This window comes from Megalops cyprinoides, chromosome 3, assembly GCF_013368585.1.
Source record: "Megalops cyprinoides isolate fMegCyp1 chromosome 3, fMegCyp1.pri, whole genome shotgun sequence".
NCBI classification, from domain to species: domain Eukaryota; kingdom Metazoa; phylum Chordata; class Actinopteri; order Elopiformes; family Megalopidae; genus Megalops; species Megalops cyprinoides.
The window spans coordinates 8,787,258-8,812,749 of record NC_050585.1 but is presented as its reverse complement, the minus strand read 5'-3'; the positions used below and the strand labels follow the sequence as shown (position 1 = coordinate 8,812,749).

Sequence of the window (25,492 nt, the reverse complement as noted above, 5' to 3'; positions counted from 1 at the left end):
AATAACTCTGACAGGAAACAAGAAAACACGGACCACAATCTCTGGAAACAAGCCGAGCCAATAGCAGGTATGATACTGTGGAAAAAGAATGGTTTTATTTTTGTTTACATACCATCAGGATATTGTTGATTCAGGAGAAGAGTAGCACGCGCTTTCATATCCCAGCTAGAGGGTGCTGATACTTGATATTTCTCAGCCGAAGTAACACTGTCAGAGCTCTCTCCCAAAGCGCTCTTCCTCTCCCTCCCCCTCCCCCTGTTACCTTCCTCCCTCCCTTTCCCCCTCCCTCCCACTGATACAGCCCTGAATGGCAGGTCCAGGCACACACTAATGGCCTCTTCCTGCCAAAGAGCTTGAAGGGCAGAGGGAGAAGGGAATCACCACCCTCCACCCCCCAACCCCCCCGTGGTCACTTCCCACCACCCCACACCGCAAAAGGCGTCAGACCCCCTCCCCATGCGCGCGCACACACACACACACACACTCATACACACACACACTCTATTAACGAGCGATTGCCAGCCCGAAACCTGTGACATCAACCCCCTTCACCTCAACGCTGGTGACTCACTAACGGCTCGGTCCACTGCTGGGATTGGCCTTTGTTTAGTGGGAAAAGGAGCCCCGCTGTGCCGCAGAAGCGGTCTGATAACACGTGCCCTCGCGCTGTTGATGTTTGCCTGAGGCGGATTGCTTCTCCAGGTGCGTAATCTGGCTCGGCTGCCCGAGATGTGGCAACGCAGAGCAGGTGACCTGGCCCTGGGTTTTTTCCCTTTCAAGCCACAACGGACAATGTGCCGTGGTTGGGCGGATACCAAAAAGCCATTAATCCTGCGATGTGTGAGTTTGCACACAGCCAGCACGGAAGCAGCCCTGCGGATCTCTTCTGGCCCCATGAAGCGAAGGCTTACTGTCACTCAAAGCAAGGGGAGGATTCATGAAAGTACCGTAGCCTGAGGTCTCAGTTAGACTGCACCTCTATACACCTCCCCCAGACACACATACACAGTCTCTCCTTTGACAGGTCCAGACAGGCTTACAGCTAATACGCACACTGGCTTCCATTTTAGCTTCCATTTTGCTATTTTATTGTATTTGCGAATTTGCTACGAGTTTGACACAATACTTGGTGACTTTCAGGGCCTTCACACTTCACATCTCACTTGGACCGTAACGGTGCATCCGGCACTGTACTATAAACAAAGATAATTTCTCTTTTAAGCAACTCAAAAACCACAAGTGGACACCCAAAGCCTTTGTTTCCTCCAGATTGGAGTACTCTAATTCCCTTCTGACAGGTATGCAGGCAAAATCTTTGGAACAGCTACAGTTCGCTTGTAACAACACTGCCCAGAGCTACTATTCACACACAAGGCTATTCACACACAATCCTGCATCTTTCCACTGGCAGCCGAGTCTACAGAAGTACACAACAGAGTTTAAAATGTTTCTCTTTGTCCACAAGTCCTTACATCAGCATGGCCCTACTTGCCTACAGGACCCCTCTCTCCATGGTGGCTCGCATTCATACAACATACCTGTAAAGTCGACAAATGCAGACATACTCGCCGCCCCACGCACCAGAACCAGCGCGACGGGAGACAGCAAGCTGTTTTCCTCCATCGGCCCGCGTCTCTGTAACGCCCTTCCCTGTTCGCGTAAAATCCGTACTTTGCCGGCTTTTAAATCGGGTCTTAAGACTTATTTTTATCACACGGCTTCTAAGTAATCTGTCCTTTAATGGGTCTTACTGCCCAGGCTATCCTCTGTTTTTTGTTTTTTTTTTTTCAAATTAGTTTGCAATCATTGTTCATGTTTTAATCTGACTCTTCTATACTAATTTGTGATCCATCTCCTGTGTAAATTTAGATCTTTACTTAATTTGGAATTCATTAATTTAATTTAATTTCAGTTTGCAGCAAATGCTTTTCATTTACCCTGCTCTGCCTTTCTGAATACGGCGTGAAAGGTGCTATACGAGTAAGCAGTAGCATCATTATTATATGATGTCTTGAATTTTTTTTCCTGTTGAGTGCTGGGACTTTGCAAACAGTGAGGGACTGCCAAGAGCCAATAAAAAATAACCATTCAATAACAACATGTCAATGGAAATGTTTTCTGTAAGATGTTACTGCGTCCTGTAGAACCATGGAGCTGTGGAACAGGAAAGATCTAACGTACAGACATAGGCACCATGAAGAAAATATAGACAAAAGCTAAACATGACAAATTTATACAACATGAGAATTTTTTCATCTGTGTTAAAATAACTGCCACTACAAAAACAAAGCGTGGGATGGAGATTGCTGGAAACAACTAGTGACTGGATACCTTGGAGCTATGATATATAGTTAAGTTCTTTTGTATTATATTATACTGTATTATATTATAGGGCAGCATCAATGATCACTGGTGGTACATTGTGGCTCTGAAGACACTGCTGAATCCTGAGGTGTAATATCTCCATATCAGTCCTTCTGTGGTTTGTCTGACCCAAGTCCCTCTATTCTACAGTAGCCCTCCCACAAAACTGCTTGCAATTTTCAAGAATGGTAACACACTAGGGTTTATGCATATCACATCATGTATTACATTACAATATATGATACTTGAACGCGGTGAATAAGTCAAGGTATTATTTATTATATTACAATAAAAATGAAATTAAGGTATACTGTAAGCAAAATACCTTAAGCAGACACGCTGTGCAAAAAAGGTGACCATTCAAAATGCTGCTTATTCCCACATTACAACAACCCATTTCCACAGACACAACATGGAATATGGAATGTGGAAACCTGCATTGATGGACTGTTCATGAGTACATACTATGAACACTGTATCAGGTGAGTGAAGACGGGAACATACAGACTGCCAGCCCATGGAACTGGCAACCGGCCAAAAATCTGTGTCATCTCCAAGGTGTCTACAACACTGCAATTAATTCCAGAAGATGCATCAGCTGGACGGCTTTCGCAATTTAGCAACCGCAGATAGGTGGCTGGTTATGCAATGTTAAATAAACCCACAGCAACTTCACAAACACAAAAAGTCAGATTCCACTGCGCCAAGTAAGCCGGTCATGACACAATGGACTCCATGTCCCATTGGCCCATGTGAACAAAATGTTGACTTCTCCACACCTGTAAAGATTCAGTACAACAAAGTACAGCTAAGCTGTTTATTTGCATATTCCTGTCCCTGTAAATATATCCCCTTCTAGACCACAACCGCCCGCATTCCTGATTGCTATAATGCAACACCGCAGGCCAACATCAAGTTGATGGAGCATAAACAAAGTGATTTCCAATGTCTTGGTCCTCTAATGGTCAACTTCTCTGAATCCAAACATCTTCCCCTGGACTCGCACTTTGCGGTCCTCTGAAGCAGCAGCTAGCTGCACGCGGCTACACTCTGTGTGGGACTTGCCCTCACGCTCCCTTCACCCCAAATCACAAGATCCACAACAGAGCCTCGGCACATGTGAGTGGCAACACTGCCAACAGCACGGCTTCACAAACCGATGACACAGATCAGGGAAAGGCACTGGACGCACACCGCAGACTACAGAGCAGCTGCTTTCCACACTATGCCATTACACATTTGCCCAGCAGACTCCATTTTTAAATACATAGCATGATATCTGCTAAAGCACTACCTTGCTTGGGGGGCGCAACAGCTGTGCCACACCCAGGGTTCAAGCCCGTCACCCTTCAGCTCCCTGATCACTATGTCACACTGCCAGGCCAGCTGCTGAACCCCAGCATGACCAACATGGCAGACAAAGGAGAAGATAGGATCTCCCAAATGATAATATGGCCTACCTCTTTACAGTGGCAATCCCAGCAGGCCTCACAGGGCCCCAACTCTCTGTCCAGAAGAGCCTCTTTAATTCCCTCTCTCCTACTGTCTGTCACGAGTCCCCCAGTCGCAGGGTGGTGTGAGGCGGGCGGTAACGGCGGCAGTCCTTCTCCGTCCGGCTCTGCCCGCGGTCTGATCACGAGGGCGGGCAGACGGGCCACTTGGCGGGGTGTAAAAATAGAGCGACGCGAGGATGGGGACAGGGAGAGCGGCTGACGAGGCACATTCTGCGGATTACGAGTGGTGCCGTATCTGGGGTCCGTCCAGAGCGCCAGGAATGCGGCCGCGGGCCTCTCCGCCAAAACAGCAGAGCACGCTAATCCCTCCCTCCCTCCCTCCTGCCCCGTAACACACACACACACACACAGACACTCCGCTGGGCAGGGCTCAGCAGGGCTGACCTTACCTCATATACACCCTCGTCGTTTACAAGTTTGCAGGTATTTAAAGACTAGGCGACGTACGAGCACAGACGTGGACCGGGGGCCGCTGGCAGGTTCAGGGATGAGGGCAGAACCTTAGGGCGTTCAGGAACCCCACCCCTCAGTGGACAGCAGTAGGACTGAAAACCTCCCTCCCCCAAAATGCCCACCACTAACACACACTGGAACAGGCAGGACTGCTGTATGTCTGCTGACTCAGCAAATATCTCCCCCCCTCTCTCTCTTTCTCTCCCTCTCTGTGCTTCTCTCTCTCCTAACACTCCACACCTCCCCTGCATTCTCTCCCTTTCACCGCCTCCCTTCTCCTGACTGTAGGAAGAGGGGAACAGAGGTAGAGGGAGAGAGGAGCTGGCGACTCAGCTTGCCACAGTTACTCTGGCAGAGAACAGGCAAAACAACTGGGCTGTCTGACCTCAGCTCGGGGAAGAGATTTTTATGAAAGCGATGTTTTTCGATCTTGTGTGCTGTGTTTTTCCTCTTCTTTTCTCAATATAAACACACATGGGCCAAACCCATGCTCGGCTGGCGGTTCCAAGATAGAAAAAGTTAATTGCCCTCAAACATGCTACCCCATAAACACCATCACTTGCTTCTTTCTGAATGTTCTGTCATGTACCCGAGGGCTGGCCCGCAGTGTAATCTTCTAGAACACTTAATTGTATAATTGTATGTGTGTGAAACGGAATACCAGTGGAGAAGTTTAACGGCCGCCAAGGCGTACGCAGAGTCAACAGCCTCTGTCTCAAATACCTCCCGTGACTCGCGTCGCCTTTGTTCTTCAAACCCAAGACAAATGCTCACCTTTGCTGAGGGTCGCTTCCTGCAGCAGGAAAACGCCCCGCCTCCCTGATTATCCCTTGGATTCCTGTGATGCCTGACTCCTGCCAGCTCGCCCACCCCAGAGGGAATCCCCTAATGAACTGCACCACAGATAACATCTGAGGACCCCCCATCAAGGCTCCTCATGAGGATGAGCACAATAACAAAGACCGTGGGATACTAGCCAATTTCATTTAGAAACACACTTCAATTAAATGTATGCTATATGTACGCATACATACACACATATACATTTTATATATATATATATATATATATATATATATATATATATATATATATATATATATATATAAACATACACTTTCGAAATCACATCACAAAAAAGTATACATCACAAATTCTCTCAAAGCAGCATCTGAAATGGACATGTCTTCCGAACTCCAAGCTACATACACTTACATCTACATTAACACTAATATACATATGAAAATCTTATGAATACCTCTCCCGATCTTGTGTTTGTCTAACCCCATATTTGTCAAAATTTGAGGACATTCTCATTTCCAGACCATGCTCATATCCCCTGTTTACAACGTTGCATCTGCACAAAAGGAGGATTCAATTCCTTGTGATTGTCTCATAAAAACTGGGACCGCTTAGACACACACACACAGCCATTTGATTCACACTTACAAAACAACACTTCACAAAGTGAAGAAGCATTTCATGTTGTTGGCTCAGTTAAAGGACACAGCAGACACTACAAGAGATCCTCTCTGCCTCTCAATAAATGGTTTCACACACACACACACACAGTCACACACACTGTCATTCTCCGTGTACAGTACATGGAGAATCACGAGCAGCAGCGCTCACAGACAGGCGGGTTACCTCGATGAGCTCCGGCCGCAGGTTGATGGTCCGCAGCCAGTCCTTGAGCCGCGGGTAGCTCTCCAGCGCCGGGGGCCTCTCGCTCTCCGGCACCTTCTGCTTGCAGTGCAGCTGCTTACAGATGTACTTCACCAGCTTCACCTGCAGGTGGCGACAGAACACACAACAAAGGCAGGAGGGGTGCGTTAGGGGGTAAGAAGCTAGCGAGTTTAAGCAGAGGAGGTGGCAAGGTTTCGGTCGTCGTGAGCTCTCTCATTGCGTGTGAAACCCGGGGCTTACTGGGGAAAAAAAGAGCAGCAATGTTGACACCAGCGGTTCGTGCCGAGAGCTGCGCTGAAAGTGAGCCGCCACAGAGCGGTATGAGCAGGAGGGTCTCCGCCGCTGCAAAGCTAAACCTCCAGCGCTTGCACAAGCCCTGACTGGCCTGCAATTTCAGGGAAATGCCGTCAGCGGTCAGGAGCGGTTGGTTCTCGTTCTTTGTGCAACACACCTGTTACAGGCTCCGTGCAGCCCGCAGGGGCACGACCGCAGCACGACCGGCTAGGCCAGGCGACCGGGGTGTCACGCATGTTGCAGAGGCCTGAAAGAAAACCGTTTGTCCTCTTACGTAAACCTAGAAACCGGAGTGGGCCGGACTTGAGAGGGAGTGAACATGACGTTTGGAAAGGCAGCCAGGCCCTTGTTGATGAAAAAGAAGGTGAATTAGATGGCAGTGAGCGCCCCCTGATGAATGCAAACCGCTAACAAGTGACAGAGGAGGAAACCCCTTGTGTGACTGAGGTGCACTGTGGGTAGGCTGTGTGTCATCCCTCCAGAGTGAGAAAGACCCGGTCACCACACAGGGAAACAGACTGAGGTTCATCTCAACCCAAGTAGGCACCAAAGAATGGTAAAATATGTGGTAAAATATGAAGCAACAGCCACTCTTTGAGTGTAAATGTGTATCACGCCTAGCAATTGGTTCAGGTTCTCCGCCAAGTGAGTGCGATAGGTATTGTTAACACCAGTTCTGTTATCAGGTCCAAAACTGTCTTGGCTACAGCAGCGGGGGTCGGCTTCCTCATTGCTGAATGAGCTCAGCTCAGCAGGTCTCTGGAACTGAAGCCTCAACTCGAGCAATATGCAAAAGGAAGGGCTGACCCGGCTCTGCTCGGCAAAGCCTGCACTGCCCGTCTTTCCCTGTGATGTAATCATTCCTGGAATCACTTTCTCACTTTCCCTTGATCCAACAATGGCTGGGTTGAGGACCGGCGATCCTTATCGCTTAATGCCGGGATATCTCAGAATGCCCGCAGGCGCCGCCTGCGAGCTGCACTTTTCACGCTTTTTGCGCATCTTGTGTAAGCAAACATTCTCGGACGGCTGGTGAACGCGGCGTAGCACGCGGCAGAGTCACAGTCAGACACCGACACGCAGCCCAGTGTGGAACAGGGCTGCACACATAACACCCTGAACGCCCCAAAATAGCTCTGACTGACGGCTCTGTTGACCAACGCATGCACTCGGCCCTCCTCTCAGCGGCTGCAACCCTTCAGTGGCTAGTCCCTAATCAGTTTATCAAAAACGACCACAGCACGCACGGACAGCCCCTCGCGGGACTTCTCAGTGCTCCTGCTGCAACAACTACACCTTCAATATGCTCCCCACAACTGGTCCCTACATCGCACTCAGGGAGGGGGTAACAACAGACGAAAAATTCAAGCAGCACCAAAATAATCTTTCCGTAACGTGGGATTTTTTTCTCCCTCTTCGACGTCCTTGAACAGGCAGTCACACAACAGGCTGCACTCCCCACACACACACGCCCCCCTCCACCCCCCCTTCCCTCGCCATCTTTTCCTGCTTTCCCCTCCAGCAAACTGGGCCGTCAAATAGATATAAATAGCTGTTATTATATGGAAGAGAACAGCGAGCTTGCCTTCTCATGGGGGCGTCTGTACCGCTGGCATGGCAACCAAGTGTCATCGGAGCGCTGCAGCCGCTGACGGCAGGGCGCCGTGACATCACGGGCCCCACGGTTCACAGCGAGGCTAGCAGACAGCCGCTTGGCCCCGCCGGCTCCGTCCCACGCCCCCGGTGCAGCTCGGCCTGTTTTGTTTGTTTTTCCACCGCGCGCATCACTACCCTGGGTTCAAAGCGCGAGCCGCCGCCACCGCCGCTGTCGCGCTGGTCTACCGCTCAGCAGAACGGGCACCGAGACGCCGGCCCTGTTACTGCGTGACAGCGGGGCCCGTGACCATGCGTCACCCGCGTTTAACACAATAAGCAAAGGGGGGAGAGGAGTTTAGGCCCTAAACTAACAAACCCCAAACAAACAGCGTTGCGGAGTTTTTTTCTCCCGCTCTTTAGCCTGTGCTGACACATGCTGCCTGTGAAGAACGCAGCCCCCCCACCCTCCCCACCATTTCAGATTTTGGCTGGCAGGTTTTTTTTTTTTTACAAGGACAGGCTGTGCCGACACCTCTGCAGCACGGAGGCCGATGACGCAGGGAACTGGGCACCCTGTCACCGGGAGGCTCGCCCGCTGTGACGAGCGCCGTTTAAAAACTGTCAGGGCAGCGGCTCGCTGACGCACGACGGTGTGGAGGCCGGAGGGCCCCCGCGGCCGGTGGGGCCGGTGCCCCCCTTTTCGCGGCTCCCCCCCGTCGCCCGCGCCGTCTGAGTGGGGCTTTAATGACAGCCCAGGCCGGGGATGCCAAGTGTAGATCCCTCTTTCTCATCCTTCTCCTTGTCCTCGCCCTCCCTCTCCTCCCTGTGACTGCAGGCTTGTGTCACCCCTGTGCTGTGCTCTGCTGCTTCTACCCCCCCCACACCCCCCCCCAGTAGTCTCCCACACAGGTCAATACCTCTGCACTGCAACCTGCTGTGCACTGTTTCAATGCCAAACCAAACACCATCAGCTCTGCCGTGGCTCACACAGAATAACACGGGGCCGCAGTGACAACACTCCAGCTGCTTGTCACAGCCTCCCTGCAACGCTCCCCCTCCCCCCAAACCCCCCCCCCCCGCTCGTGAGCGTCAGGGCCAGCACACCCAAAAGGGTCGTTATCTGGGGGTGGCTGCGAGAGGGGGAGAGGCGGCCGCCGAGCCCGAGGCCCCGAACGGTAAACAAGAGGAGGCAGAAATCGTGAAGGAAGAAACCGGGGGAAGGAGCACGACGGCAGTGGCTGTCTTTGTTTCTCTGTCTGCAGATTATCGATAGGGGGGGGCGTTGAGGGAGGGGAGGGGGGGGGGGGGACGCCAGCAAGATGGTTAAAAAGACAAGACCGAGGAGCCTGCTGTTTCTCCCCGACTGTGTGTGCTGACGGAGGGCCGACACTTTGCAGGAAGGTGTTACGGACCGGGAGAGAATCATTAAACTTTAAACCGTGCCACCTCAAAAAAAAAAAAAAAAAAAAAAGGGAGGGGGGCACGGGGGATGCTCCCGGCTCCTCCCCCTTTTCTCCCAGCATGCCCCGGGTTTACATCGTGTGCGGGAGCGCTGTGAATAAACCTGGGGCCGGCGCGGTGTCGGTTTGCGGCAGGTCCTCGTCTCCTGAAACGTGACGGTGTTTTGTGTCTCTCTATCTCTCTTTGCTATCTGCGGTCTCCATTACAGCGCGCCGCCGCGGGCGCGGCGTCCCCCACTCCGCCAGGTATCACCGTCCTCACCAGCACCGGCTGAAGCACCCCGGCAACAATGAGTCCTGCTAGATGTTCTCAGCTCACTCACACACACACTCACTCAGGCGCGCGAGCCTCATTCTGAAGGTGAAGGACGGCGGCCTTGAGCATGAAGAGACGAGCGCGGAGGCGCACAAAAGCCCTCTCCGCCGGCAATAAGAGCAGTCGAAGAGGAACTGCGGACGGAGGTCGCGTGCGGGGGAGGACAGGGGGGTGCGGGAAACACCTTGTGGTGGAATGCGCCGCTCTCTCGGGCCTTCCGCGGCCTCCCCGCCTCCGGCCAATCGCTAATTGCTTTGAAGATGGCGGCCACTCCTGTCAATAAGCACAATTTCCATTTCATCGAGAAGAAAAAAGCAGAGAGTGAAACACAATAGAACTGAGTGAAAGACAAATGTGATCTATTTTCATATTTAAATGACAGCTAAGTGATGAATGTGGACACTTTGGGAGGTGGGATGTGCTGTGGATGGATTCATCTGGGGAAGAGAGATGTGTCAACCTGTTTAACGAGACGCGACTCTTTATGCCACAGCCCGATTGGACGTACAGAGTAAATTCAGGGAGAGAGCCAGAGAAAAGCAGGAAGAGGGACTGAGAGTAAAAACTCAAGCCCTAGGAAGGCCCAAGTCCTAAGAAAAGACCCTGGATAATGCATGAGTCCTCAGCCACACATTTAAAGCCTAACAACCCAGAAGCTCATCTTCATACAGGACACTTAAGATTTTCTGCTCAAACAGCAAAATCTAACATGAATCTTATAATTATCCTGAGAGCAGACACAGACTACAGACGTTTACTTATTCAAATGAGTAGCACAGAAAAAAAGCAAGGCTTCCCCACAGATAACAATGCCTCATTCATAGAACATTACAAACACATTCCCCCGTTACGTCTCAAACTTTGTAAACGTGCTCCCTGACATTAAATTCTCCTTTCAGTTGTCTCATTGAAAACCATCCAGCATACCAAAGCACACTCCAAAAGGAGGACACTTGTGATGAATGAATTTACACATACTGAGATGCTGTAATGATACTGGAGTGTTGCTTTCTGTGTTAGCGCTTGATGATTTGTCTTGCTTCAGAATAACTAGTACAGACTTTGCCCAGAGAGCGCTGGTGTGGGTAAAGCCAATCTGTCCACACTTTTCACACCGCCCAAACCCCCAGAAAGAAGCGCTTCTCCAGCTCTTCTGCAAGAAACCTCACAGACACTCAGCCATGCGCTACACTGAGGAACCCTGTCAATATCCCCACTGTTACGAAGATGGCGGATATTAAGGGGGCTGTAATATTAACTAGTTTTATCTAACACAGGAATTTACTGCACGTAGTTTCTGAAATTATCTAGACTGTTCCCCACATGCTTTGGTGTGTTTGTGATCGTGTGTGATAATTCTGCGCATGTATATATGTGTATGTTTTTTTTCTTATAATTATAGATTTTTTTTTTACTGACATCAAATTATTATTGTATACTTAAATTAATGATGATACATAATATATTAATAATACTGTCTTTAAAATGATGAAATGCATCTTAAGATTTTGACAGACAAATTCTATCTGCATGGAAAGCATCTTCAGGAATGCACACCACTAAACTTTTCTGCACCACAGACTGTGGTCACAGCTCTAGCTGACGACACGGCATGGAAAAATGTCTGAATCTGCAACACTCATCTGCAACAGGGAGTTTCATGTGGGCAAACATGCTGAAAAAAATGAGTGCTGTAAACCATCTTCAACAAAAAGTGACAATTATAGTCACAGCCACCACAGAAACCATGTTTCGTGCATCATGCTCCGAAGCCACTCTGGCCTCGAGCTGCAGAGCTCGCAAAAATGTAACAAAACCTGGCCTGTTCCAATTGGACGGGATCTGCGGCCCTCTGGAACAAACACTCAGCCCCTGTCACCATCAATAACGCTTAGGCCAGCCCTCAGCTTCATCATAAAAGCGGAAAATATTCTTCTGAACTGAGGACGAGTCTATCTCTTCTAACCGCTGTGAATCCAGCAACTATAGGAATCGGTGACAGAGGCAAAGAGGAAAATACCCAAAAAGGTCAGTGCGCAGGAGAGACAGAGAGATGGGAGGAAGAAAAAAAAGAAAAATACTTTTCACAGCCACTGCTAAACCACACGGGGATTTCCTGACACGAGGCATCATTCTGTGGGCCCCTTTTTATTCGAGCGCAATGGAGAGACTGTGTCTCCAAGCAAAAAATACCAGAAGGGTCCTGGTACTGATTCAAAGTAAGACCCCCTTTTTCTGTACTGAGGGCCAGACTTCAGTCTGCAGATGTTCTGAAGCTGATGGCGTGGGCTGAAGCTGGTGCTTCTGATCCCACAGAGTTGCAGTGACATATGCCAGGGTCCATCTCTGAGACACATCTCCGCCCTGTGTGTCCGACTCCACAGGCCTGCATGAGGACCCAGGCGAAAGATAACGTGAGCCTGAGCCAAGCGCAAATGAATAGGTAGTTCGAGAGATAAGAGCCCCTGGCGCCGTACTCTGGACTCCGGGCTCTGGGCTGTGAGGCCTGGTGCCAGGCGCCGAGCCTGGCCCCACCGCTGTGCGCCGCATTCCGCCCAATCTGCACCGCACCGCTCTCCAATCACGGTGTCAGCACACTGCGGGGGGGGGGATCCTGAAATGGCTGACAGAAACACAAACCCACCGGGAGCAGTTACTCACTCCTTTCTTTGGCATCAGCATCTTTTACCTGCTCTCCATCTCCTCGCTAGCCATGCCTCACGACAGGGACATAGGATGGGAGCAGGGGGGTGGAGCACGACTGTGAGCGAGCTGAAGCAGAGAGTTGTCTAGCCTAAGAGGATCGAGGGACTCCTTGACACAAGATCCAACCCACCAGGCCAAGCTTACAAATCAAACCTGAGGGGGAACAAAGGATTCAATGGTTCTTTAATAGGAGCTTTTCAGCACACCCACCAACTCGAGCATGAGGAGGCTTTCTGTGATCGGAAAGGCAGAGTCCCGTACCCTAACCCTGCAGCCACAAGCAGGTTTCCAGCTCAAGTAGGCCATCGCCTCAGACTGCACACCGGTCCATCACGACTACCTGCTTGTGTGTGGATGTATCAGACTGTTCAGCACTCGGAAAGTTCCCCTCCGAGCAAAAGGAGGAGACCAGCGCGCCTCTGCTCCGCAGTGCATTTCAACACTTAACAAGTACAAACAACTCCAGAGTCAGGCTACATTACATGCCATTTATGAAGATGAGGCAAATCAAGTCTGTTGACACGAGTGTTTTTCCATTTAATCCTGACAGCTTGTTTGGTTTTTTCCCTAAAATGGGCGGTTTTGTTTCCCTTTTGTGAGGCAAAAGGTTAGCAAGTCCTTTAAAAAGACTATAAACAGAATGCTAGTGATCTGTTATCAGATACAAGAAAACAGGCACAGTAAGATTTCTTTGAAGACCCCCCTCTCTGTTGAAGGTTAGAGAAGTTCCATGTAGCACAGGACAATTTTATCAAAACCCAAGGGAGAATTCGCTCCAGAGACGGCAACCATTTCAGCTGAGATATCAAAGCGACTCCCTGTGGTCATTTAAAATCCCACGGCACTCATAACAACGGCTAGGCATTGGTAATCCCTGTGCTGGCCACACTCCAAAGCTGGGGCCTTGTAGCTACATGTCAGTGGTGGCTGAGGTGAGCTGCTACCTCTCTGTGTAAAGTGTTCTGAGATCTAGACATGCCACACAAGTATAATCAAACGTAGTTTACCACCACAGGGTGCGCTCAGGTGGTCAGAACTCCCCACCATTTAGTGCAATGATGAAAAAAGCCCCTACAGCTTGGCTGTTGCTGACCTTTACTCCGACTGCTCTCATCTAAAGCGAAACTTAGCGCACGCGAGGGGCCTGCCTGTCTGAAGCACCCATGAGGCGAGGTGGCGGAAGTGCCCGGCGTCGGGTTCCGTCGCAGAGCGGCAGCCAGCTCTCTCACCCCGACGCGCCACCGCCACCGCCACCGCCGCTGCTCCTGCTGCCACTGCTGCTCTCCCTCTCTCACGACTCCAAGGAAACCAGAGTTACGACATCCTGTTTTCGTGCTCTTCCACCGCTCCCCCCCTCCTTTCCTCTCTCTGTCTCTCTCTCCCTCTCTCTCTCTCCATTTATTTTGGTGGCCGGCCAGCTTTGGGCCGAGAAGTGGGGGGCTGCTGTGGTGCTGCTGCACTGGTTGTGCCAGCAGCTGAGCAGAGAGCTGGAGGGGGGGGGGGGGGGGGGTAAACAACAGCAGGCTTAGTGTTGCAGCGGAGACACACGCACACTGGGGGCAAAGACACCCGCACCCTCAAGCCCTGTCCGCAGCCTGGAAGGACCTGGAAGGCTACCGCCATCCCCGTATCACATTTCATATATCAACAAAAAGGAAGGGGGTGTGCTGGAAAAAAAGCCTTTTGCATAGAGGACAGCCCCAGCAGACACACCAGATAGCCTTATTTCGAAGCTGTGATGCAGGCACATGATGTGCACCAGGGATTAAAAGAGCACTCCCAATGCCAAGCAGTTTGAGCCACTCCAGGTTTTTATCAGAAGCAGGTCAGGGCACTGGGCAAAGTCTGCCTGTTCCTGTTGTCTCCTTGTAAAACACGGAATGGCTCAAACTGATATGTGCCGGGAGTGCCACGTCCATCCCTGCACACACATTGCCACAGCATACCAAAAAGAAAGCAAAGCGAATACAGGTTCAGCTAAAATAGGAGCAAAACAAGCAACTTCACACCATAGCATGCGTTTTAAAAAGATCAAAGATACGACTGGCCCACTTCCTGTGTAATAACTAAGCGTATTAACAAAAACAAACACAATCTAGTGGTGTCTGCTAACCTGCATCACCTGGTTAATGCACATGCAAAGGAGAGCGGTAGCAGCTTCTAGTCAAAAGCCCACAGCACACAGCGGACTGTTTATGGGGAAGACAGAGAGGATTCATGGTCTACAGCTAGCAGTAGACCAGCCAAAGGTTTTTTTAAAAAAAAAAAAAAAAAAAACCCTTCATAAAAAATTTAAATTTATTGCCTGTTAATAGATGTTATTCACGCTAACTCAAACAGTCATAGGGTGACAAACAGGGATAGAGTGAGCAACACTTTGGATATGGAATTTTAAAGTCATTTTCAAGGGGTCAAAGGTCAAACACACCCAAATCTGACTTTTTTTGCAAATAATCGTGAATTTACACTGTATTCACTGACATTAGTAGTTCACTAGCTGTATTTTCATGTACGCAGACCTCGAGTATATTCATTATCAATTTGGCTGCGCGTGCACTAACTAATAAAATGGAAATATACAGAAACTCAGTGGGCTCAGTGGAGCCCCCCTTGGACAATTCCTAGACAGGTTCTAGCTCTCCCACATGGCTGTTCCTTCCAGTCCCTTCTAAAGAGTTCCACCGGAAACCACTGTCTGTCACTGTACCTCTGAATATACATGAGCAGGCATTCCTGGAACGCATTTTAATTCAGGATGATTGGCGGTTATGACAATAACATAATGATATCGATAGTCATTAGAATCAGAACAGTGTAAGTGACAGGCACGCAGCTACTGAATATTCATGAGCAGCTGCTTTACCCAGAACTCTTTGGGTTCAGCACTGCAGGGACGGCTTTCTCACCACAGAGGGCTGAGAGGCATTTATGCCGGTCTGTGGACAGGGCCTTACTTCTGGGATACCACTAACAATGCAGTGACAACTGAAAATTAAAGGGATTTCCCTTAACCTCCCAAAAATAAGTGTTTTAGCATTAGCATGCTAATGTGCTACAGCATCACATCGGACAGAGGTTTGAAGCCCTTGGCGAAGCTGATACTGGTAGGCAAGCACGCTGGCAGCAGACCTCAGAGCCAGGGGGGAAACAGTCACATGGGGGGGTGGGGGGGACTGCGTTGCACTTCACCTCGCCCCCCCTGCTGTATACCTCCTACCAAGAGGGCCTGCCACAAGAAGTGCCAAGCCATTCGCTGGCAGATCAACAGCAGAGGCAACAACACTGTCTGAGGCAGGGGGGGGGAGGGGCGGCCGAGGATTACACCCGCTCAGCTGCAGACACAGGAAGACGTGACCGCAGCACGGCCGCGGAGACGGCCCCGGCCACGGTTAGTGGCGTGACACGACCCGCCGGTCGCAGGGACCTGCAAGATGTCGACAGGGAGCATACTCCGGGAGCCAATAGCTGCGACGCCGAAATAGATTGCGTCCGCTTCCTTCCTCACTTCTGCATATTCTCGCCCGAGTGCGTGCGATTTAACTTCAGCAATAATGCCTCCAATAAACACGCATTTCACTCCCCACACGCAACACACAGGAAGTGTGTTAATATTTTTGTGTGGTTCGAGTCCGGGGGGGGGGGGGGGGAGGGGGGGGCGGGTCACTTTCTTAATTCAAGCAGGGATAATACAATTGGAGCAGCCCTGCTGAAATACACTGCCTCTGCTGATTAGCATGTCTTGGCAATTGCAATTGTTGCCTCTGGTGTAATGCGCTTAGCTCCAATCCCCTCAGAGCTGCACAGCCTCACCCAGGGTGTCTGCTGCTGCTGCTGTCGCCTTTGGGCCACACGCATCTCCTTAGCCTAGCCTGCAGAGGGCCGATCAGACATTCCCCTCAACCCGATACCGCACAACAAATATCCATCTGTACAACGCTAAGGATCCTGAAATACAGTATGCAGACAGTCCATTTTCCTGCAGTACATCAGCAAACAAGTTTTGCTGTGCTTGTAAATACACAGCAAGCACTCACTCTACTCGCTAATCAGTCAAGTTAAAGAAATGCATAATGTTGTCTGATATGTACACTCTCCCCGCATAGATTCTTATACATGGGAGACTGGAAAACCAAAAATATAAAGTACAGTTTCAAAACCTTTAATGTCACATCTTACCTCAAACATTACTGGTCACAGGAAACATGCTAAAACACAACAAAGCGAGATCTTGTTGCAGAGGTGATGTTCAAAAGCCTCGCCTTCAGTTTCTGCTGCCTAGCTCATCACCGAAATTTAACCCGGTTAAGTGCAATTCACGCCACGAGGAGACAGACTCGAAGACTCGCTTTTAAAGGTTTGAAACTGGCTTTATCTGACGTGTTCGAGCCTGAACACATCAGATCCACCCTCCTTCTCTCCCTTCCCTGTCCCACACCTCTCCTTCAGAGTCAAAGAGGATAGTGTAAATACCAAGAAACAGGGACGCTCAGCAAACAGAGGGAGACAGCCTGTAAGTAGGACACCTTGTGGTGATATCACTCACCAGCCAGGGACGAGTCTGCCTGCACCTGGCAGGTTAAATATGGGGCTGAAAGAGGCATGCAGGCCTCCGTTTATTTTTGCATCATCGGCCTACAGCGTTACCGTAATCCCCACCGCTCTCGTCCTGGGGTCCATAAGACTGAGTGCATCTGGCGAACGGGAGGGGGCGTGGGAGGGGACTCCTGCAGCTGTCCCCGAGTGCACAGAACCCCAGGGCCCAGATCAGGGCAGACAGGCCTTGTAACAGGCCTAAACACTAACATATGGACGTGAGGCTGCATGCTAAGCAGCTCAGGGTAGCTAAACAAGGGTGCCGACTGCATGCGCTGGGGGGTGGGGGCTTTGTGGCCGTGCTCGTGGGGGGCAGCTGCTAGCAACGCCGCTGAGAACAATAGCTCGCTGACCCCTCCCCTGTTATCTGTGGAGCACGCTGACCGGGGGGGGGGGGGGGGGGGGCTGCCTGATAATCCCCCGTCCTTATGTTGTGCGAGGTTAGCCCCTGCCCCACCTCCCATGAAACAAACGGCACCGGCACACAGACACACAAATGTGCACACGGCGCAGGTCAGAGGCCGCCTCACACGAGCATGCTCGCGGCCGCAACGCCACAGGCGCCAGCGTTTCAACCCGAGGCAGAGAGGCGCGGAGGCGTCGCGCACCGCAGAGCGAACACGCGAGACGGAGGCGAGGAGGGCGGGAGGCCTCTTCGGGAGAGCGGGTAGAGCAGCCGCGGCGCGCAGCTACGGGGCCCGCTGTAAACACGACCGCCCAGACCGGACGAGCCGGCTCCTCCCAGAGCCGGCAGAGCATTCAGGGTGATCTCCCACACGCAGTAATCCCAATAATCCACATTAGGTTGTACAAAAAAAAAACAGGTGTTTTCATCTACCTGTTTTTCCTCCCGCGTTCGGCCCATTTTTATCCAAATGACAGGCACGGTGTGCCAAGTACATTTTTTTTTTCCCGGCCTGCACCATCAGCCCCCCCCACCCCACCCCACCCCTCCCCCCGCATGACATTTAGCCCCTGTTTCAGGTTTTTTGGCGTTTCTCAACAATTGTGAACACCTCCAGGAGCAGCGGTATTCAGACGAAAGTGACACACATTCAATAGTACAGGGCTAAAGAGAAAACACTGGGCACCTTTTGTTTTAGCTTTAAGGACAGACTTTATGCATTTTATCCTTTTTTTTTTTTTAGACGGAGGCTATTATCACGCTGAAACCCAAGGGTACGTGCTTGCTGTGGGCTTTCACGTTTCAAATGTGGTCATGCGTTTCGGGGTCCCTCTCTGGGTTCCCCTCAAGATGGTTCCACTGCAACTTCGGTGCAAGTCACAACTGATGCATCCCTGATTTAACAGGGGAAAACAAAGCTTACACAACACACTGCTATGCAACACAACCAAGTAACCTGCCAAGCGCATGGCGCGCAACAGGCTGTGCCTTCACACAATTATCCTCCAGGTCACCGTTGGTTCAATCTGACACCTGGAGAACACAATACCGGGGGCCTTGACGCGGCTCTCCTTTGTCCCTTTCCCACAACGCTAATGGGATCTCGTAATTATAAGGCACGGCGCAACTCATCTCCAATATCCATAAAGACACAACCCAGAAAGCAGTCTCAGGTACGTCTCCGTAACCCAACCCCCCCCGTGCAACTTAACTGGACCTGCATACTCAACAGGCTAAACAAAAGACGGGAAAAGGAGAGGGGAGAGAAGGGGGAGGTTTGCTGCTTTTGTTCATTTTATGTTATTTTGGTCCACCGATGGCTGCCCCGATCGCTTCCCAGCCCTCCGACGACCACATCTGTTTACATGTACTAAGAAACAGCCCTACTGGGTTCTCTTTCGGTTTCCCCTCCCCTCTCTCTTCTCGCCTTTCCTCGCTGCCTTCCCCTCTGCCTTTCCTCTCTCTCCCCCTCTCCCTCTCCCTCACGTTGCACGTCATTTGATTTTCTTATTTAACAACCAACCCTGAGAATGCGTAGGAGGAAAGACGTCTAAATATAGACGCAGCCACAATAGCACACGGCGAGCGCACACAGCAATCTCTTTTCCAGCGCCCCGAGAAGAAGGGCAGATAATGATGCGTTTTCCTCCCGCGGAACACCGTTCCCGTCCGACGGCCCTCGCGGCACGGCGGCCCCCCTGGACGAGGGGAGACGTTCCGAAAGCGAAGGGGGAGCTGCCCGCGCCGCGCTTTTTCCTGCCACCGATTTTGGTGACACATTAACAAACACGGGCGCAACAAAGCAAACTGGGTCACACTGCGCCTTTTACGCCGTCCTCTGTCTCGAGTGCAATTTCGCTGTTGTGTTCTTCTGCGCAATTGTTTAAGCCATGAAGAAAATCCTTGCAAACAAGGAGGGAATGCCTGAAAATTAGATATTAATTAGAGGGGCCCTTCTGTAAATAGACAAAGACAGTCCGAGACAAGGACAAATCACATGCGCACCCTCCGTTGTTACTGCAATGAATTTTTGTTCCCAAATCAACAAACAAGGTTACCCTTATAGGAGAGCTCTGAAATGAATGCCAACAGAATGAATTTGCAGAATCAATGCGTACTTTCTCCAACAAAACTGACTTTTCAGCAGCAAACGGCTATAAAATTATTCACTGGGTGAAAGTTCACATCTACACACACGAAGACCTCATGTCAAAGTGCACTGCTCTCGCGCGTATCCATTTGTGTAGGCCCTGTAGACCTAGGTAATGTATCAGATTTCTCTGGTGTACATTTAAGTAATGGACAAACAAAACTAGCTTTGACTCCTACAGACAAAGACAAAAAAGCCTTCAGCTCTCAAAGATGAGCATTTTCTCTGTTTTGGATGTATATATTTCAAAGGACCTCTAAAATGGATAGACTACACACTATAGCCAGGCTGCTGTACTTCTGTGGCTGTGAGGTTCAAGCTGGTAATAAGCAGGGTTATTAAGTTATGGTTAAGACAGACTGGGATCAATCTACATATTGCTGCCAAACCGAAGGCAACGCAGCCAATGGAAATAAACTGAGCTGCTTATTTATGGTTTGGCTCCAGTAAGCGGATGCGGCGGACTGGTCTTAACCATAACTTAATAACACTTATAACAAGAGGTTCCAGTGCTCTCCACTGCTGGTGTGATAGCTATTGGATGTCCCCTCTTTGGCCATGCCCCTTCATGAATATTAATAAGACCGCAAAACACTTTTAACTTCAGCAGCAGAGACAGAATTTTTAGTGTTAAAAGTTGAACATCTGTGTTTACACACTCTGAATCAATGTGCATGTGCCCCCCCCCCCCCCCCCAAAACATCCCCTTCTCCCAATCAGACCCCCAACACAGGAGCCAGGGAGGACAGGCCCGCAGCGGCGCTCACTTTTACGCAGAGACAAAGGCGAGATGGTAGGGCCAACGTTCCCACTAGATCAGGATTAACGTGTGAAAATTGAAGCACCACCTTGCAGTACTTCACTTGGAGAGCAAGTGCACCATTATCTCCGGCCGCCGCGCGCACTGTAAAACATGAAGTGGCATAATAAAAGGCTTTCTGTGAGAAACTAATGCAGGTTCAAGCCTCTCTTGATTGTGCTGAAGTGCGGGTCTCGGCGAGAATTGGCCAATTTAAAAAGCAGCGAGCACCGCAAATGTGACAGCTGCCATAGCCCATCGCCATTCAGCCCTGTTGTTCATCAGGGGAATTAAAAAAAGGCATTTAAGCCATTTGTTTGTAATTTCAGTTGACACTTTCCCCTCAGTTGTACAAAACTAATTAAAGCATAGTCAGCGCCACTGATGAGGCCTGCAGGTGGAATGGAAAAATGCCATTTCTGTCTTTCAGTTATGTGTTCATCAAAGATTGAATAAACCCCTCTTCACCCTAACCTTCCTCTTTTCAGTGCAACCGCATGCTTTCCTCACATGTGCTGCCAGGCACGGCTCATCCCTACAACATTCACATTGAAAGGAGACGCTGCGCTGCTACAGTTCTGAGGAACCTTACCCATTTTAATCAATGGGCAAAGTGCCTTTCTGCTTGACTACAATTGGCTCAGACACATGACACGGGGGGGTGCCTGGACCAATCGGTGCGAGTGTTCGTTGTGGGCAGGGAGAGAAGGAACTCCTCCATTATTTTGAATTTGAACTGCCACAAAGAGGAAGCTGACATTGCAGGTTCTCTCGAAGACCGTCCCTTGGTTTCCTGTTTCTGAAAGCAGGACGGTCCCTGAAGAGTGGGCTCTGGAATGCAGGTAGGGGGACATACTTCCTGAATGAGCACGAAGCAGAAGTGACATTGACCGTTATGGTGGCGGTGGCTTGGGGTCGAAGGGGGCCCGCGTGCTGCACCTTTCCACCGAGGGATACCCTCTTCCCAAAACGAGCTCCTTCACACATCCTCCTCTCATCACCCTTCCATTCTTCGGCCCACTTCCCTCTTCTTAGGGCAAGCCTGAGGTTTGACGGACTGAGTGACGTGTCAAGCCCTCCGTCGAGAAGTGGCCTCTGCCTCAGAGATGTCTCTGTGGGAAAAGTGCTACAGAGAGCAGGCCCCAGAACTCATCTTAAAAAATGGTCAACGTCCCCACCGTCTTTGCAAAGAACACTGTGAAACAGAACAGCAATTCCCAAGGCGCTCCTTCGAACCAAGGCTTCTCCTGTTTCTTATTCTCACAATTTTTTATGATTTCTGAAGGCAGGATTACCGTGTCCTCCCAACACAAAAATGTGTGTGGATTCCACTGCTGTTTCAATTATTCCAGGTATTAAACTGCTAAACCTGTTTTCGAATTTAATCTGACATTACAGGGATTAATTGGAGGGGCTTTGCAATTTATCTGAACTTTCAGAACTCATCTCCACATCAGTGCAGCAAAGCAACATTACAGCAGAAGAGGATTCATTTAACAGGGTAACAGCACAACATCATGTTTAAAACAACTGGGCCTCGTAAGTCCTTAATAAGAATGCTTTTTTTTTTAATATGATGAAAAGGCAAAAGTATACGCTACACAGAAAATTACTTCTAAAAATCATTCATTCTTGTGTTCCTTGTGACTCAATAAAAACCGCTATTACCAGATGAACATCAGATAGTGACAACAAGGAAACACCTGTGACAGACTATTTTCCAAGAGAATAGCCAAATCAGGTACACTGCAGCCCTGCAACAGTCACTCCTGCCTCTGATATGCCTTCAGATCACATACACGTGAAGCTACAGCCCCATTTGAATAGGCCTCCATCACAGGCATCAACAATGTGGGATGTGTATCCTCAGACGACCCATGACAGTCATTGGGTGGGTCCCTCCAGACTACAGCACTGTGCTGAGGCCCATCATTGCCTAAATTCACCAGGGCGCTCACACGCCCATGTAGCACCTACAAGCAAAGCTCTGACGCACTGCTTCAAAGTGCAGTTTTCAACAGAGCCATTTCGCACATTGGGGAACTCGGGCAGGGTGGGGTGAAGGAGGTTGATGCCATTATTGAACGTATTTATTTTTGTTTCTGTAACGTAAACATGACAACTACTTTCTTCCAGATACCTCCCATGACCTCCTCACAACTGCAATATAAGACCAAAACTGCTTGGAGAGAAAGACCAACGCAGGCCATAATCCTCAGAAACAAACATAATTAACATTGATAAAATATGTGTATAATACTGCTGTTAACAATGCAGACAGCTTGGATATATAGAGTATCATGTATTACATTTTACAGGTGCTTTATGTGCTATCAGAGCAGCATTTTAGACAGACCAAATCAGCAGCTCAAGCAATGCTGTAATTCTCAGGGTTGGACAACACTTGACTAAGACAGAATGAGGTAGGGGTTCACTGGGATTTATTACACTGGTGATCTGGAAGGGTGCACTATGCAGCTACCTAATTCACCGATTGTATAATGAAATTAAAGCAACATTCACTTCAAAACGAAGACACAAATGACAAACGTATAATACGAAATCGTGTGCCTGCTTATCCAACAAATTTAGTAGTGTTACATAGAACTCTACATAAAGTATTATCAATTGCTTTTTGTTTGTATTGGTTGACAGACCATTTAATTTAAATCCATTATTACCATACTATTAATAATTATCGATACAGCCAGTATCGATAATTATTAATAGTACCATTATTACTGGGCGTTACCGAGGGAGAATATACCAATCTCCGTCTTTAGCAGCGGGAACACATTCATTAATTTGCACAATACAATTTCCTATAGCGCTATCACCTAGGCGGAGACGGTGCAATTTAATATATAGATATAACGTAGTCATACATTGGGGATGACGCAAAGGTAGCTACTTACCACTGGGTTTTCACACTCCTTCACTTCATCTCCAATGTATGACTACAATATATCTGGATAAGTTACCGTTACAGGTGCATACGATGCATTACAGGCAGCGTGCATCTCAGTATTGAGGCTTGGGCCTTCATCGTCAGGAGGTTATGACATTTTTACATTTTCCATCAGAAAGAACGGAGTGTGATGCAATAAACGGAGTAAATTCGACATTTTCCTTAAATATGTCGCTGCATACGGATGTACAGATATGACGCAAGACCACAAATCATTACAAATATGGGGCAACCACCGTTAAAAACACAGCCTTCGGTAACAGGGGGAGGGGGTGTAGGGGCGCATCACAATATAGCTAATTTTAATAGGCTAGTATGCTGACTAATGCTGTATCATATTAAGGGGTTCTAACCAAATATTATTTCACCTATAGGGAGGTCAAATAATACCCTGGTCGATCTGTTACAGTGTCTGGCTGTATCGATAATATAGAGGCAGGTGGTCCGCAAATCTCGTTTATGCATTTATTTTTGTAGATATCTTACATTGCTGACAGTTCGTTGCACACCAGCTATGTGCAGTACAATAAACAACTGCAGTGCATAGTGCAAAAAAAGGAAGACGAGAAGGCGATAGCCCCCAAGCAAGGAAAGATGCAGCCCATAGGAAAAGCGGTACATTCATGACACTGCAAGTAATTTGGGTTTGAATTTGCTATTATTTTTATTTATTAATTACCTCTAAAGTGCGTATCTCTTGCTGGGTGAGATCGTTGGACGCGGCGCATTTGGTCCGGAGCCCTTGCAAACTGGAGATGGAGATTTCGATCATGTTCTGGATGAGTTCGCATTGGTGTAGCGCGGCCATCGCTGCGCCACCGCCACTAGCTCTCTCCGACTGTTCATCACTTTCGACCATCTTTCCACCTTTGCCAGACACACTATCCATTCCTCGGCATTGGGCACGGCTTGAGGGGGGTAGGTTTCAACTATAAATGCTAAAATAGACAAATGCACCAAATATGCAATAAAATAATTATGATTCCCCTGCGACTTGTATTACCTAAAAACAAATAAAACTGTAAATATAGGGATGGTTAACCAAAATATCTCGCTCTCGAGCAGCTAAACTCCTCCTGGAGAGGTTTGACAGGGTCGCGTTTGCTTGCTTGTTCCGCTGTGAGACTCCCCGCTCTCCCTCACTGGCAGCTTTCACATCGGCTTTTACCGTCTGTCAGCTGTTGGAAACATCATGCGCCGCGCTGCATTCTAGGAGATGGAGTTCTTTGTGTTTGTTTATTTTGGCCACCGCGATTCTGTTGGGAGAAAATAATGTAAAACATTAGAAGGCGTACAAATTAACGTGATTTATTGATTCATTGTTAATCATTTGTAATATCTGAACGTATCATATCTGATAGTGTTTTCAAAATAGAATTCATACATTTGATGTTTAAAATAGTAGACAAATGGCAGTACGTATTAGCCTAAAACATCAATTATTAAATGTAAAATTATTGCACAGTTTAACAACAGGAAGATGTCATTTCATTTGCGTTATTGTTGATGTAAATTCATTACGTAGATTCATAAATTTTACGTAAAATTTGAAGAAGCCATCGGGATTGTAATGAACGTGATCAGCGAGTGAATTCATCGTTTGCTAAGGACTGTCCAGGCGTGTCTTGGTGTGATTCTCAGATATTATGCCAACAAATGGGTTTCATTAGCAGTAGCCTACCGAATTCATTCATGTCCTGAATAAGTGTTGCGGTCGGCTGTTTCTCTTTTAATATATTTACAGTTATTCCTCCAGCGATTTTTGTCCTTTTGTTTTTATCCTCTTTATTTAAAACAAACTTAATTTCTGTTGTTCTAGCTCGCAATATCGAAACCTTTACAGAGCCTAATTAGTTGATCGCCTGAAATGCCAAGGTCTCCAAGCTATCGAGGTGACAATTCTATATTGCAGAGCATTATTAATAACATATAACAGTGAACTCGTGCTTCATGTGTGTATTTTCTACCCTCTTCTATTTCAAGCAGCTGTGACACAGGTCACTCTGTGCACTGGTGTGTGAAATATTATCTTAGACAATGCAGGAGCGCAGTAGATGTGAAAAGATATATATACAGTTTTGACAGGTGTTAACCTCTATAGATCATTATCCAAAGCTGTACACAGGTCAGTCGGCACGAGGACTACATGCCTTTCATTGCTCCTCTGTTTATTATTATTATTTTTATT

General features: G+C 48.9%; 1 protein-coding gene across 3 annotated transcripts in view; it reads right to left on the bottom strand.

Annotated features, from left to right (window-relative positions):
- LOC118775423 (kinase suppressor of Ras 1-like) overlaps positions 1-24,430 on the bottom strand; it is a 40,589-nt gene extending 16,159 nt beyond the window's left edge. For all 3 annotated transcript variants that reach the window (XM_036525332.1, XM_036525333.1, XM_036525335.1), the window contains exons 1-2: positions 23,984-24,430; positions 5,979-6,119 (exon numbers count right to left, since the gene is read on the bottom strand). In XM_036525332.1, coding sequence (XP_036381225.1) covers positions 5,979-6,119; positions 23,984-24,193 — 351 coding nt within the window. In that variant the 5' untranslated portion in view covers positions 24,194-24,430. The remainder of the gene's footprint in view (positions 1-5,978; positions 6,120-23,983) is intronic.
- Between the last annotated feature and the right edge of the window lie 1,062 nt (positions 24,431-25,492).